This window comes from Mytilus californianus, unplaced genomic scaffold (assembly GCF_021869535.1).
Source record: "Mytilus californianus isolate M0D057914Y unplaced genomic scaffold, xbMytCali1.0.p SCAF_3, whole genome shotgun sequence".
In the NCBI taxonomy this organism is placed as follows: domain Eukaryota; kingdom Metazoa; phylum Mollusca; class Bivalvia; order Mytilida; family Mytilidae; genus Mytilus; species Mytilus californianus.
In genome coordinates, this window is record NW_026262679.1 from 17,072,288 (window position 1) to 17,088,638 (window position 16,351).

General features: G+C 31.1%; 1 protein-coding gene across 5 annotated transcripts in view; it reads left to right on the forward strand.

Annotated features, from left to right (window-relative positions):
- The window catches only part of LOC127734025 (semaphorin-2A-like), a 134,289-nt gene that overhangs the window by 45,216 nt on the left and 72,722 nt on the right, over positions 1-16,351 (forward strand). For 4 of the 5 annotated variants that reach the window (XM_052243579.1, XM_052243580.1, XM_052243576.1 and 1 more), the window contains exons 7-10: positions 194-256; positions 2,264-2,447; positions 12,451-12,582; positions 13,362-13,483. In XM_052243579.1, the coding sequence (XP_052099539.1) occupies positions 194-256; positions 2,264-2,447; positions 12,451-12,582; positions 13,362-13,483 (501 nt within the window). The remainder of the gene's footprint in view (positions 1-193; positions 257-2,263; positions 2,448-12,450; positions 12,583-13,361; positions 13,484-16,351) is intronic. The other variant, XM_052243577.1, reaches the window with a different exon arrangement.

Sequence of the window (16,351 nt, forward strand, 5' to 3'; positions counted from 1 at the left end):
TTATCTTGTTTAAACTTGCAGTAAAAATTGAACCCTTGTTATCAAACTTCTGAACAGACAAACTACACGTTCTGCATCATTATGTGATATCTTGATTTAATCACGAACAAAACGAATTATTTAGCTGAGATACAAAACAATTACACTTTGTGGAAATCTCAAAGTAGTATTTTGAGTAACGTCTCTGTTTCAGACTTATGTTGATTTTCCAGCAGAACCAGATAAGCTTAACTATTGTACTCTTTCAAAGCCAGAGGTAAGTTAATGCTAATTACTAAACATAGTATATAGATGTTCTTCGTCAGTGGTTCCTACTTTCTCTACTTTTATTTGTCTTTTGAGTTTCGATAGACCTAAGTTAATGAAACTCTTTTATTTGAACAAATATCTACTGCTATCCTTTTTAAGACGCAGACGTTATAATTGTGAATTTGTAACCTATGATCTTAAAGATGCTAAACAATGGTAACAGCGTGGGCATTGTCACTGAACTGGTTGGATGGACACTTCATCGCTGATGTTCGAACATACATTTGTCTAATATTTTGTGATATGCATGCAGCAGGTGATGGTTGTAAATACATATATATCTGAGATAAAAAAAAAAACTATCTTAATAAACAATACAATTAATGTTTTGTTGATAAATAGTTTTACTACAATAAAAATAATAACTGGTGGCGAATGTCAATACAAACAATGCTAGAACGCATCTATCCATGCTGTATTTTTTGCGAACTTTTAGAGACGGTTACATTAAGACCACTCAACAAGATATGCAAAAGCTTTATTTAAATTCATCATTTGCGGACCGAATATCTCACATCTTTAAGATGAAAGCATTCAGAAAAATACAGTGAAGGTATTGAAATGGTCATAATCATCCATGCCAAATTATTTATAAAGTTGAATGCAAGGTTTTCAGTTCACTGCCATTTCGAGCTCTAAATCATTTATGCATATCAATACGGTATGTTAAGGTAAATCCTGGTTTGATATCAAGTTCAGTATTGCATTTTTATTAGCTCGAATGCTATAAAAATATCATCTATTTGACACTTTCGAATGGAAATTTTAAGTTTCCACACTTATATAAGTTTGCCAACATGCAAGTGAAGTCAAAATTCTAAAGACATAATCAAGAACCGATATATGGATATTTATAGGTATAACATATAATAATACTTGATATAAAGAGTGTCAGAATATATACCATGTATACAGCAAAGTAAATTACCTGTCAAACGATGTGTTATCGACCATCTCCTTTAGGCGTCCGTCCGTTAAACGTGTCGAAAGGGTTTGCGTCTCCTATTGTTGATGCTTGTTTAGTAACATTGACATTTCTAGCCTGTTGTAAGATCCTTTTATCAGTTGTTATGTGTTACATTGTATATATTTTTTACCTTAATTTCACAGTCACTTACCTCTGAAAAAATACTCTGTATACACTTACAAGGTAATTAACGGAATATATTTATGTTTTAGAGTCGACTGCTTGTGCTCAATTTTCAGAATTGTCAGAGTTTGAAGTCAAAGTTTGGGCATTTAATTATGTTAAAAAAGAAAAAAAAATGAATGTTTTTAAAAACATATGCTCCAATCGAAGGTGTCTCATATCTTTTTTTAAAGATAGTACTTGTTCATGAATATTTTTTAAAGTTACGAATTTTGCGTTCAAGATACATGACAAATAATAAAGAATAAACATTTCCTTGATACTGACACTAACATTAGTGTTGATATTTAAATATTCTCGCATTCTTGTGACAATACATGCTTCGTACTAAATCCCTTATATGGTATAATTTAAGCTTGATCGCTCTACATAAAAGAAGTTGTGGAACGTTGAACCGATGCATTTTAAGGAAATTAAAATTTTATTGACTTGGGGCGTCATAAGCGTTTTTCTATATTCAATTTAATCAGGATCGCTCAAACCCCATTATGGCTTTAGAGATTTTCAATCACACAACAATTAGTACTAGGAATATCAAGCATTTACACGAAAATTATCCATCCTGTTCTGACTATATCAATATTTGTTTTTGTGTTGTTTTTATGTTTTGTGTTTAAACTATCCCATATTCAGACCATCCTACAACCCGGATGAGTGAAAAGAGGGGGTCAATGCAAGTGGCCAATGTAGAAGTAGATATTAAATAAGTCTGTATATCAGTTATCGTTCGTTTAGTATTTGAATTTTAATAACGAATTTCTGTAGGAAAAGATTTTTAGTTTGAAGGTGGACCATTTATTTTAGATTCCTGATTGTCAGAATCACATACGATTCATTACTAAGAAGACTGAGGATACACTGATTTTATGTGGAACTAATGCAGATTCTCCTAATAGCTATGAACTCAATATAACAGACATGACTTATACAATTTCAAGTGTTCCGTGTTCCAATGATCCGTTTGATAATTTTACAGCAATATATATCAGTGAGTTTATAATACATTTATTTGACAACAAATTTACACATTGTGTACTATCTAAACTTTTGTTTTTTTTTTTAAATTGTTTTAATACACCTTTGTGTGAAGCGTTATCAGTTGATATATTTATCATTTAGTTTAAACAGGTTCTTCTTACAGATATACATCATCTGAGTTCATTTATCAATCTTTGTATTTTATGTCTTTTCGTTTGTAGTTTTGTGCTTATAACCGGTCCGGTAAGTAGTTTCCAACTGAATTTCACAGTTTTTTTTCTGATATTGCACTATTTCACTATTGTCCGTGTTAGGCGAATAGTTATGGTTAAGAGTTCACAAACGTGTTTAACCTTAATGTGCTTGTCCCACGTTAGGAGCCTTTTGTCGTTGGTTGCGGTGTGTAATACTTTTTATAAATTTTTAATCTCTGGACCTTTTATATTCATCATCAACCGAAAGGAATATCACTGTTGTTGAATGCCATAGTTGTTCATTGTGCACTTGGAATCATATGACCTCATATAATGCCGAAACTGCCAGTAAAGTTTCAATTTGGTAACCTTTGACCTGAATGATGATAAACTATGGTAATAGTTTGGTTGATGTCAGCGATCTTTTCTTGTTGTTACGTTTAATGTTGTATTTATGTTTATTTTATCTTAATTTCACAAGGAATTTGCATGTGTTCAATCTTTAGGCTTTTGACGACAAATTGAGAACAATTATTTAAACATGACAAAAGAGAGGCAAAATATACCAAACGGACATGAAAATTTATACGTCTGAAACAAACGCCATGGCAAAAAAAAAACGACCACATAACAAACAATTGTACAAAAAACACAACATAGAAACTTAAGACTTAGCAATGCTCCATTCTTGAAGCGTCAGATATCTTTTTTTTTAAATAGTTCTTGCTTTAATCTAAAAAATCTACACAAAATGTGAATGATATAATGAAAACAGATGTTTCATAAGAAATAAATATTTTATTTTATACCCTAGATCAAACCGGCCAAAATGCTGGCCGCTAGTGGTAATACATTTTCAAATTACTTCCATAACGCACCAAAACTAGTCATGCATCAATTTAAAGGATTATAAAACGAAAGCATATCACAAATATATATTCTGGTTACTTTATGTGCAACGATTATTCAATAAGTTCCATTGATTAATAAGTGTGTCGATCACATATTCATGGACCGCAAATTAATAGTGACACATATTGATTGGTATTTGTCTTCATTGAGCTATTCAGTCATACATTTTGAAACAAAAGGATTTATAATATTATTTAACTTTCAAAGTGTCTTGTTGCCAAATAGGCTGTCATTGAACTCTTCGGAAAATTCATTTTTGTTCTTTTGAAGTTCACAAATAATCAGCATTATACAGTTAGAATTAATTCTAACCTCTCTTCAAATCTTCACAGAACTGTTAGGTTAAATGATCTAGAATGATGTAGATCTATAACAGTTATCTTGACAGTGTTATGACACTTTTTGGTAGAACCGGTTTTACTTTAGAACAGTTTCGGACAGTCCTCACCTAAAAAAGACTCTGACAGTTCTACTCTAGACCACTAATAAATAGTTTAACGTTAGAACTGAATCGGACAGGTCAGCCATTGAACAGATATGTTTATCTATTTCATTAATTTTTTTTTATTTGTTAATGAATTTTTTATTGATTGATTGATTAATTTAATTTTTGACTGACTGATTGATTGATTGATTGTTTTTTTAAACACGATATTGTTTATTTTTTTTCATGATCAATAATCTATTATCCTTATTTTATCATTAAAAAACTGCTTTCTCTTCATAAAATTTTGTTACTTTAAAAAAGTGCCAAACTTTACATGTTACTACTAAACCACTTACTCCCTAATGTAGGTGAATTCGTAATAGAAAGTAAAATCACAAAAATACTAAACTCCGAGGAAAATTCAAAAAGGAAAGTCCATAATCAAATGGCAAAATCAAAAGCTCAAACACATCAAACGAAGGGATAACAACTATCATATTCCTGACTTGGTACAGGCATTTTCTTATGTAGAAAATGGTGGATTGAACCTGGTTTTATAGGTAGCTAAACCTCTCACTTGTATGACAGTCGCATCAAATTCCATTATATTGACAACGATGCGTGAACAAAACAAACAGACACAATAGGTAAAAATGTCAAAAATAGGGGTACAGCAGTCAACATTGTGTTATCATCTTAATCACTATAAAAACAAACAAATGTAACAAAGAAGCACAAAAAGGCAAATATCAAATTTAACATCCTCATTTTGCTTTTTTATTATACGATTTTATTTATTTATGTAAAATCCACCCATTAAGGATGGAAGGTTTTAAGTACTGGCGTAGAATCGCGCGTTTGACGTCACACATGCAGATATAAAATAATTTTGTCGTTCAAAGTTTGACGGGATACATAAGTACAATGTCACGTCAAATGAATATCACAAAAAAAAAACAGACTTAACAGTAAAAGTGATATTTATAAAATAAAATAATTTTGTCGTTCAAAGTATGACGGGATACATAAGTAAAGAGTCACGTCAAATGAATATCACAAAAAAACAGACTTAACAGTAAAAGTAATATTAATAAAGACAAATAAAAGAATACTATAACACGTTATTAAGATGATAAACAACGTCAGTACGCATAATCTATACTTCAAGACCATCGTGTATTATTTGTGAAGTTGATACGGAATATTTATCAACAAGGTCTTGGTACCTTCTGATGAACTTTTTTAGAAAAAGGACGAGACGTTCTTTGACATACCCCTGGTTCATCAACTTTCTGATCAGACACTGGTGACGTTTTACAAAGTCTTAGTAGGAGCTGCAAGCTCTTGAATACCGAATAAGTTGGGAAATGTATATCCCATATGCAGGTGAAGTTGGTATATTGCTACTAAGGTGGGGGAAATTGATAATTTCAAAATTAAAATCGTCTCGTTTGTCATAGATTCTGGTACTGAGATGACTGTGTATGTCAAGTTCCAGGTATAAGTCTAAAAATGAGGCGGAGGAAGCCGTGTCTGTTGTTTCTTTAATTTCTAGTTCTTAAGGGTATATTAATGGAACCCAATCAGAAAAGTTCGGATTGCTAATGGAAAGAACATCATCAATATATCTGAAAGTGAAATTAAATAACGTGGCTTCTTTGATCTTCTTGTTTTTGACAAGTGTCTGAAGGAACTCCGATTCATATGAAAATAAGAATAGGTCGGCAAGGAGAGGCGCACAGTTCGTTCCCATAGGAATGCCGACAATTTGTTGAAAAAGTCTTCCTCCAAATTCAACAAAGATGTTGTCAATAAGAAACTCCAGCATAATGATCACTTGTTCCTCTGTGTAGCATGTTTTACCCTTTTGTTCACTATTAACAAAATATGCCTTATGGTATCCCATGGTAATAAATTTATAGCGTATGCTACCATTTTTATGTTGAACGTTGTGGATTATTTCTTTTGAACGGTTATTCAATTTCACATGGGGAAAGGTGGTATACAAGGTTGAAAAATCTAAAGTTTTGATAGAACTAATTTCAGAAAAAGACCGAGATTTAAAATTATCCAAAAGTTCTTTAGAGTTTATAAAAACACTCCGAAAGAAAATGAAATGGTCACCACATATAATCCAAATACATAATGTGTAATAAAAAACCCCAGTATGTTACGTATAAAAAATTGCTTCAAGACGTGTATAATTATATTACATAATGTACTAGTTACTAGTATCTGTGGTGATAATAAGAGAACTATTAAAAGTATATTTTCTCATTGTTTAACCATGTTATAAACTAAAAAGAAAAAAAAAATGATTGATAATATATACATAGTGAAATAACGAAACTACTACATGCTTCCAAGACTGTAATTATTTTTAATTTAATCCAGTTTATCTTAAATATGCGTTATAGGGAAAATCATTTATAACTGTCCATGTTCTAAAGTACGATTAGAGAACTGCTTTAATTTACGTCATTTATAACTGTTCTACAATAGAACCGGCTTTAACAGTTATATCCTATAACAGATTTGGACAGTTCAAACTAGAACTGATCTTGACATTTGTACCCTAGAACAGCTTAAGATATTTCTAACCTAGAACGGCTTTAGGTGTCAGACCACCAATTCACTCACTCAAATTTAGAACATTTTTTTTTCTTAACTAATTTTTTCAGATGCAGGTAGCCACATTACAACATTTTTTTGTAAATAAGCCACATATTGCCAGTGTCGAGCCTAAAGCCTGAATGTGTGGTATTTTTAGCTTTTTCAACCCTTACAATAGGCATGCATATAAAAAAAATGTCTGAAATTGTTATTAATTTATAGTAAGTTGTTTCTGTGATATAAAACAGTTAAACATAGGTTGTTTATTGCCAAAAAAATTGTCTGTTTGAAGATTTCATGAAATTATTTGATTTTTACCTATATATTATTGCGTCGTTCCATGAATTTGGCAGATAGCATAGCCTAATGTAAAAACTGCATAAATTCACTCTAATCCCATAAATTGTCTCAAATAAAAGTTTCCTACCTTAAATATTATTGACTTATAGTAAATGAAAAACGTTTCATGACTATAACTGTATTATTGATCAATTAATGACCCATTACTGATAACTGATGAAAAAAGGAGGGGGAGGGGCATATTCCTTAACACTTCGTTACCTTTGGTTCACTAAACTCATGCTAAAAGTTGTAAAGCGTCTTAAAGTAGTATGACAAACAAGAAAACATTAACTAAACTTGATCTTGATATTGAAAGTTTATGTTCCTGTAGTCAGAAATTGAATTTCAAGTATTTTCTGTTAAAGTCATACAATATAGTCAGTTTAAATTGAGCTGTGAATTTTGCAATATCAGTCACATTTTGATAAGATATGATTTTATTTACTACACATTAACCAAGAATTAAGAATAAAGCAAAACTAAAGATTTCTGATAAACTTTTATGTGTCTTTAGGTTTCAGACCACCAATTCACTCACTCAAATTTAGAACGTATGTAAAAGTAGCCCTTCCCTGACAAAAATAGTGCTTTTGATGTCATTGTTTACTTAAAGTAACCAACAAATTTGCAGAATTGAAACTGTTGATGAAAGAGAAATATATTTAGACCATTCTGAGTCAAAAGTTACATGTCCATGAGTATGCATTTAAAAATTGAGGATTTATGCGTTCCATAGTATATTTATTTAAGATTTACAAAAAACCAGGGGTTATTTTTAGTAGTAGTTACCTTCGGAACGTTGATATTTTACTCAAGACTTCAAACATGGGTTGAAAATTGGCATGTAGAAAGGTGATACATGTACAATTCATGATATACCTGGTTTCTATATATGAAGTTAAACTGTACAAGTACCCGGCCACGTCCACTTGTATTTGTAGTATTTGTATATTTATCCATCTGATGAGTTAAGCCTCTTTCAACTGATTTTTATAGTTCGTTCTTATGTTATACTGTTACACCACTGTCCCAGTCTGAAATGGCCTATATCTGTACTCGACTGTACTGATGTTTACTCGACCAGTCTGAATTGGTCTGAAATTTACTTAATAATACTCGACTGTAGTCTGAACCATACTTAACAGTCTGAACTTGTACTCGACCCTTACTCGACCAGTACTTAACCATTTTATACGTGTCTGAACCATGCTCGACCTAGTCTGAACCATGCTCGACCTAGTCTGAACCATACTCGACCTAGTCTGAACCATACTCGACCAAGTCTTAACCAACCTAGACCTATTTTTTTGTATCTATCTATTGTATTTCATCAATTTAGGAACTGTTTTTAACAACAGCTATTTCCCCTGGCTAGAAATTTGAACAACAATTTGAAATTAAAAATGTATTCAATATAGCATTGAAACCAAAATTTCACAATAAACATAATATAACTTCATCACCATATTCATCAACACTTATATACATACATATATATCACCTTTAACATAAAAATAAAACAAGCTGATCAAATAATCTCAAAACTGAATTGTGACTAATATTTTCAATGTTATTCAAAATTTTTTGAATGTTTCAGATATATTTTATGGTTACTGGACAATTTTCACCATTAACTTAAGCCTTGTATAGATTTATGGTGTCAGTTGAGTTTAGTTAATAATGCAGTGAACATTTTTTTTATTAAAATATATATAAAATAGCATATAAAGCAACTTAATAAATTTAAAAAATGACACCTTTGTTTTGTTAAACCAAGAATTTAATATAATCATGATAATAGAACTTCCATAGTAATCCTGTGATAAACTTTTAAAAAAGGAAATGTGTTCCAAAGTTACAGTAAAAATTTATTTCAATTAAATTTAAATAATTTTTGTCAAAATTAAAGACATGGCATACAAGAAGCACTTTAATAAGGTTTAATTACCTCAGTACATGTGTGTTTTACAGGTAAAAAGAAAGCTCTATTTTTCTTAAACTCGTGTATTACTTATCTAGTGAATTCAAAAGGCCTTGCGATTTAAGTTTCACAGGATGTTGCAATTTTGAATGAATGTTATTTAGAATTTAATACTGTCTGACCAGGTGTGATCTTTTTCATGAGTCTGCCCCAAGCAGGAGGTATTACTTTATACTTCACCACTAATCAGAAGAACAATTTTAATAATTTCTTTAATTTTTATCCCTTTTTGATATATTTCTAAAATAAGGTTAAACAATTTCAGTGATTTTGTTGGCTGTTGTTACCTCATTAAAAAGATAATTATATAACTATTGTACATTTTTTGTATGTAACCATGCAACCTATGTAGTTTTTATTTAGGAATTTAGGAAAATTAATTAAAAAAAAAAAAAAAAACACATGCCAAAAAAGAAGCACCTAAAATATTTCAAGATCTTTCTCTTATATATTCAAACAATTGTCAACAAATTATTTGTGACTTTTTGTCCTGTGACTTTTTGTCCTATCAAATTTGTGACTTTATGTCTTGTGACTTTTTGTCCTGTGTCAGACTTTCTGTCCGCTTACCAGGTTTAATTACCCTCAGTATAGGTGTGGTTTTTAGGTAAAAGAAAATCTTTTTTTAATAAAACTCTAAAACTTTAAAATTGATATAATTAAACTATTAAATAAGATAATTTGAATTAACTTTCTCTATTCGATAAATCTGAGAATCATGTGAGAATGTAAAAATCTGTTTTTATAGTATATATCTTTATTTTATTGTAGCTGTTGTCATGTCAGTTAAAAAGAAATTTATTTTAACAGTTAAAATTTAGAAAAAGTAGAGGTTATCTGGTCCAGTATGGTTCAGACTGGTCGAGTATTGTTCAGACCTTTGGTCGAGTATGGTTTAGACTGAAAAATATAGGTCGAGTACAGGTCGAGAATGGGTTAAGACTGTTTCAGACTGGTCGAGTAATAGTTCAGACTATTTTCAATGGCAAAGATAAGGGTCAAGTACAAATCAGTACAGTCGAGTATGGTTAAGACTGGGGTCGAGTAATGTCGAGTAAAATTCAGACCAATTCAGACTTGTCGAGTAAAAATCAGAACAGTCGAGTACAGATATAGGCCATTTCAGACTTTTACTGGTTTGTAGTGTATGTATGTGCCTGTCCCAAGTCAGGAGCCTGTAATTCAGTGGTTGTCGTTTGTTTATGTGTTACATATTTGTTATTCGTTCATTTTTTGTACATAAATTAAGCCGTTAGTTTTCTCGTTTGAATTGTTTTACATTGTCATTTCGAGGCCTTTTATAGCTGACTGTGCGGTATGGGCCGTACGGTGACCTATAGTTGTTAATTTCTGTGTCATTTGGTCTCTTGTGGAGAGTTGTCTCATTGGCAATCATACCACATCTTCTTTTTATAATTAAGGTAAAATATTTAGAAAGCTGTGAAAATTGAAACATTTGGTTAAATAGATAGAGATTTTTAATTGGTGATCTGACACCTTAAGATATTTCTAACCTAGAACTGATGCTGACGGTTCTATGACAGATTATTCTGATAGTTCTAAAAAGCGGAAGGAAAGGGAGGGGTGTCGGTGGCCGAGAGGTCTAAGTAGTTGAACTACTGTAACACTAGCCTGTCAACACTAAGGTTGTGAGGTTGAACCCCGCACGTGGTAGATGCACTCGACTCTAATTTTAATTGACTAGGATTGTTAGTTTTTCTACCTAAGGTTGGTGGTTCTTATCGGGCACTCCGGCTTCCTTCACCAATAAACACGGACTGCTACGAAATAGGACGATTGTGCTGAAAGTGGCATTGAACACTAATCAGTCAATCAATCAATTTAAAAAGCTGTTAGAACTGATCCCAAATGTATGATATCATAGTGATGTCACAATAATTTTAAATTGATCGTAACGATAAATCATTTTTGTACCCCATGCAACGAGGTTTTGGTGGTATAATGTATTGGTCCGTCCGTCCGTCCATCTGTTATCAATTTCATATCGCAATCATATTTCTATTTGATCTTCTTCATACTGATAATGGTAACATTTACCAAAACTGCAGATAAATTCAATAATCAGAAAATTCTTAAACAGGAGATAATTTTGGGAGGGTGATCAAAACTGCGTCTTAATTAAAGCATCATTTAATCCTCTTATGAGTTCAAGAATACAATAAATTGAAATTCTGGATCAGTTGTGGGACTTGTACGACTAAACCACTATGAAGGAGAAGTTCCAGTTATTTGGTCATGTCACGTATGTGTGTCAAATAATTCATACAGCTGTGGTATGTTCACCCTAAACTAAGAATAAAAAATTTAAAAATAATGCATACAATGTGAATTGATTGTTTGTCTTTCCTTTTCTGAAATGACTGAATAAATTCGTTCCAAATAGGTGAATATTTGTATTGAAATCACATAAAATCCTCGAAAAACGTTTTTACATTTGTCTGCAATTAATGAACTCAAATTATCAATGCATCGATGTTTCTTTAAACAACAAATATGTAGTTGATACATACATACATTTCTGGTTGATTGATATGTAACGAACTTAGTGTTACCGACTCCGTTTTTATTACATTGATCAATTTGGTATTTAGTTGGAAGTAAAAATGTCAAACATCAATGTTTTACGACTTACGACGCAATGATGTGACGCTTATTCAAACTTTTTGTGGTAATTATTTACCTCTTTTTATCATTTTACATCACTAAACATGAATTTATATATAAACAACATATCAATGATGAAGAAAAAAATATATGCATGGGTAATTGGAGAGTTAATGATTTTAAGACAAATTTATGAATGTTTTTCTCCCATTTTATGTGCTATTTTAGTTTCAAAAAAGTTGTTTCTTTGGCCTTAATTATTTTCCCATAAAAAGGACTCTTTTATCATGGAACTTCATTCTAATTCGATTTAAAGATTTCCTATAATTAAAACTAATGTGATGTTATTCCCTAAAGAATTTACAAATTCTGAGAGCACGTTCATAATCTTGGAAATTCTGTTTTTGTCTGTACTCGAGATCAACCCCTACTATAAAGATCAACCCTATTGGAAATTAATTCTTATATAAATTTATAAAATGCTTGGTCAAACTGAACCAAATGTTCCAGACTAAATTTAGGGTTGATGTTACATTCAAAAACCTGTTTTTACATCGGTTAAAACATTAACATTAGAAGAAATTTGTTCTGACTCATAAATTGAAAGATTCCTCTTCCTTTGAACTTTATGTAAAAGTTGTATTGATTGTGATACCTTCCAACTTAGATTGTCATTCTTGCTTAACGGCCAAAAAACAGTTTGCATAAATACATGTAATAGGACATTTTCGGTTTCATTCAGCATGTTCAACACAATCGGAAATCACATAAATGTAGCATTGCCAATATATTCTGAGGTTAACCAGATTATGTATTGTATGACGGGTGTTTTGTAAAAAAAAATCTCTTTTCATATCAGTAAGTTGGCTATCACTAGACCACTTGCGAACTCGCAATAATGTTAGATTATTTTGTTTAGAAGCAGAAAATCCAAACAACGAGGAATTAATGTACTATGCCTCTACATTACATGGTGAATCTTCAATACAAAGGCCAATACCTGGTACTACCGATTATATGAAAGGTGTAATAAGTGAAAAGTGGATGAAAGGTAATATGTCAAAATATTGTAAAACTTAGTAGGACAATTCATGATTTATTTATGATACATTATTTAATGACAAAAGTATAATTATATATGAAGGCAAAGTATACGTAATCGGACGGTATTTCAGACTCTAGGGAAAATTGTGTATGGTAGATATCGTTGAACTGTATCTGACTATTTACAAATTGAGAAATGTAGCATTTATATTTACAGTGATACAATCCATTTTTAACTAATGCAAAATTTCTACAAATGTGTCGAATGTACTTAAAAAGCAGAGACATAATGCCGTTTTGTTATTTCAGCTTGATATTTTGTCAGGCTTATAATTTACTATGCTAGACGCGAGTCTCTAAATAGGATTAATCAACGTCGCTCGAATCAAAACAGTAAATAGGCCAACAACAAAGTGAATGAGCATTTCCATCCTCAATATCCTTAAAGTTGATCAAAATATGACTAAGGCTATCTATAAGCATGTCTATGTATCCTTTTCTTTTAAAATTAAAATGATTGTATTTATAACTATCTGCTTTACAATATCAAAATACATTTTTTTTAAAGATGAAGTACATTTAATTATATATATAATCTTTGTAACAGATGTAAATATGTTGAACAGTCCAATATTTTGAGGAAAATATACAGATGAAAATAAGATCTACATGTTTTTAAATAGAGGTATTGGCTCAATACTGTTGTAACGCCTCCTTTATTTAAAAGGATAACACCGTGTTTGATACATATGTTGTCAAACCTATCAAACACGTTTTGCCTTTCAGAACCACAGTTTGTTGGATCTTTTGATGTTGGTGACCGCGTATTTATCTTCTTCCGTGAAACAGCTGTTGAAACTGATCCATCAGAAAAAAAGATATACTCAAGAGTAGCAAAAGTTTGCAAGGTATACATTAAAGAAACTCTACTCTTTTGCGTTTTGTCATGTTTAAAAAGAAGGGAACCTTTAAAATATTTTTTTCAAAAGTTTAACAGAAAAAATAAACATCAAATTTATTTCTGATTGCCTTTATATGTTTGAATAAGCATAATCTGTAGTTATTTTAGGCATTGTTTTAACAAAATATTCCTACATGTTTTAAAAGTAGTTTTTATTAGACTCTACATTAAATGAATTTTTATATGAATTACACTGTGTCAGTAGTTTTAAGATATATAACATCAAAACTAAATGAATAATTACTTTTAACTTTAAAAATATATAAATAGAATATCAACCCTTTGGAATACGTAGAACATAAACTACATCACTACTACATTTTTATTAAGTCACTGGTATGCAGATTTTCTCTTATTTAAAAAAAAGTACAAATAAATCGTGACACTGATATAATAAAATTGAGAATGGAAATGGGGAATGTGTCAAAGAGACAACAACCCGACCAAAGAGCAAAAAACAAGTAAAGGCCACCAAAGGGTATTCAACACAGCGAGAAAATCCCTCACCCAGAGGCGGGCTTCAGCTGGCCCCTAACCAAAAATGTATACTAGTTCAGGGGAAATGGACGTCACACTAAACTACGAAACATATAAATGAACCAAAATTAAAAAAAACATACAAGACTAACAAAAGCCAGAGGTTCCTGACTTGAGACAGGCGCAAAAATGCGGCGGGGTTTAATGAGTTTTGTGAGATCACAACCCTCCCCCTATACATCTAGCCAATGTAGAATAAACAAACACACAGCAATACGCACAGTAAAACTCAGTTTAAAAGTAGTCCGATGTTAGAATAGGTAACAGACGAGCCTAAGCAAAATACCAATGATCAAAATAAATTAACAAAGGACAGGACTACTAGCAGTAACTGACATGCCAGCTCAAGACCTCAATTAAACTGATTGAAAGCTTATGTCTTTATCATATGAAAATCAAGCACAATCCCTCTGATGCAGAGACCCTATGAGCGAATCAATATAATTTTATAAAATGGCATCTTTATACAGTATTGTAACTATATACCTTCTGATTAAGTCTGTTTAAAAGTTTAGTTAGCTTTTGAGGTGAATGACGACATTTTTGTTCTTTGTATAGAATATTATCATAATAAATGGGATGTGAAATACCTAAACGTAGAAGATGTCTGTATGTTGATTTATATTTACGAATGATGTCCTTGTACTGATGATAAAATTTAGTAAATGTTTTGACAAGTTAGTTATATCGAAAACCTTGGTGTAATAATTTTTTTTCAGTAATACAGAGATTTATTTCGTTAAAATCAAATACGTTGTTACATACACGAGCGAATCGAACAAGTTGAGATATACAAACACCATATGATGGTGACAAGAGAATGGCACCATCTAAAAATGGATAATTAACAATAGAAAATACAAATTCATCACTTTTATTGTAAAGTTTGGTATTAAGCTTCCCGTTAAAGATAAATATATCAAGATTCAGGAAAGGGCAGTTTTCATTGTTAGTATTAGCTTTATTTAAAGTCAGTTCAGCAGGGAAATTTTCTTAAAGCCAACATATCATCCAAATATCTAAAAATTTTGCATCAGATGTTGTTTCGATGGGTCTTTGCTGATTTCAGTCATAGATTGTAACTCGTAACAATACAAAAACAGGTCCGCAATAAATGGTGCACAGTTAGCCCCAATTTGAATTCCGATAACTTATAACGATATACGGAATCTCCATAGCGAACAAAAATGTTATCTAGTAAAAATTCAAGTGCAGTTATCGTACCAAAGCAGGTCCAATTGACATAGTTTTTGTGTTTGTTGTTATTAAAAAATGACAACTTTAGACTTACTGGACATCAACCAAATAAAATGTTCGTACTTTGAAATATAAGGGAAGTTTTTACATTGAATTCATGATACCTGAAGAATAAAATTTATTTCATTTTCATATGCAGTGCACTTCAAAATGAAACTCGTCTTCGATCTGCATAATTTTCACTTCCCACAGAATCATTTATCTTTATCGATTCTTTTAAATCGACCTGTCTCAATAGCTATCTGATGAGCACTAATTCTAAATTGAGTTAAGCTTTTTCGATACTGAAGTTTATTAATTTGATTAATGTAATTCCCTTTTGAATATGCTTTTAAATTTGAAATAAGTAAACAATTTTGCTTTATTTAACATTTACATTATCATCTTTAGTATTTTCCAGTAAATCCTATATCAACTAATTGAAATATTTTCAACCTTTTCAACGTCAAATTTTATTATTTCAACACCAGCACATCTTGAAATATATATAATACTAGAATACGAAGATTACTTATTGCATTTGTGAGTGTCCATACTTGTGACCAGAGCTTTTTTTAACAAATGAACCTCTTCTAAACCATTAATACTTTATTTTTTTTTAGAAGTGAACAAATAATGCCAATATGCATTGGAGTACGACCTGGCTCTCCGATAACACCTAAATTACATGATTGTTCTTATTTACCACAAGAAGGTATTTGTAGAACTACAGAGACTGTCTGTTGGGCATACAGGAATTTAAAAGTTCCCCATATGTCTGAGCCATATGGTAAAATCTGCTTTCTCGTGTGGTCGAAGACATGTAAAGCACTATCAAGTTTCGGGATGTTTTCACCGAAAGTACTTTCTAATTCAAAGAAAGCCTTTAACCCCCTTTGATACAAATTATATCGAACAGTAGAAAAACTTACAGGATATGAAAAAAATAACTACTAAATATTTTTATAATTTCTTACATTTTCAATAGGTCACCATCAAAACAAAAGTTCATTTAATGATTTACCACCTTGATCAAACATTA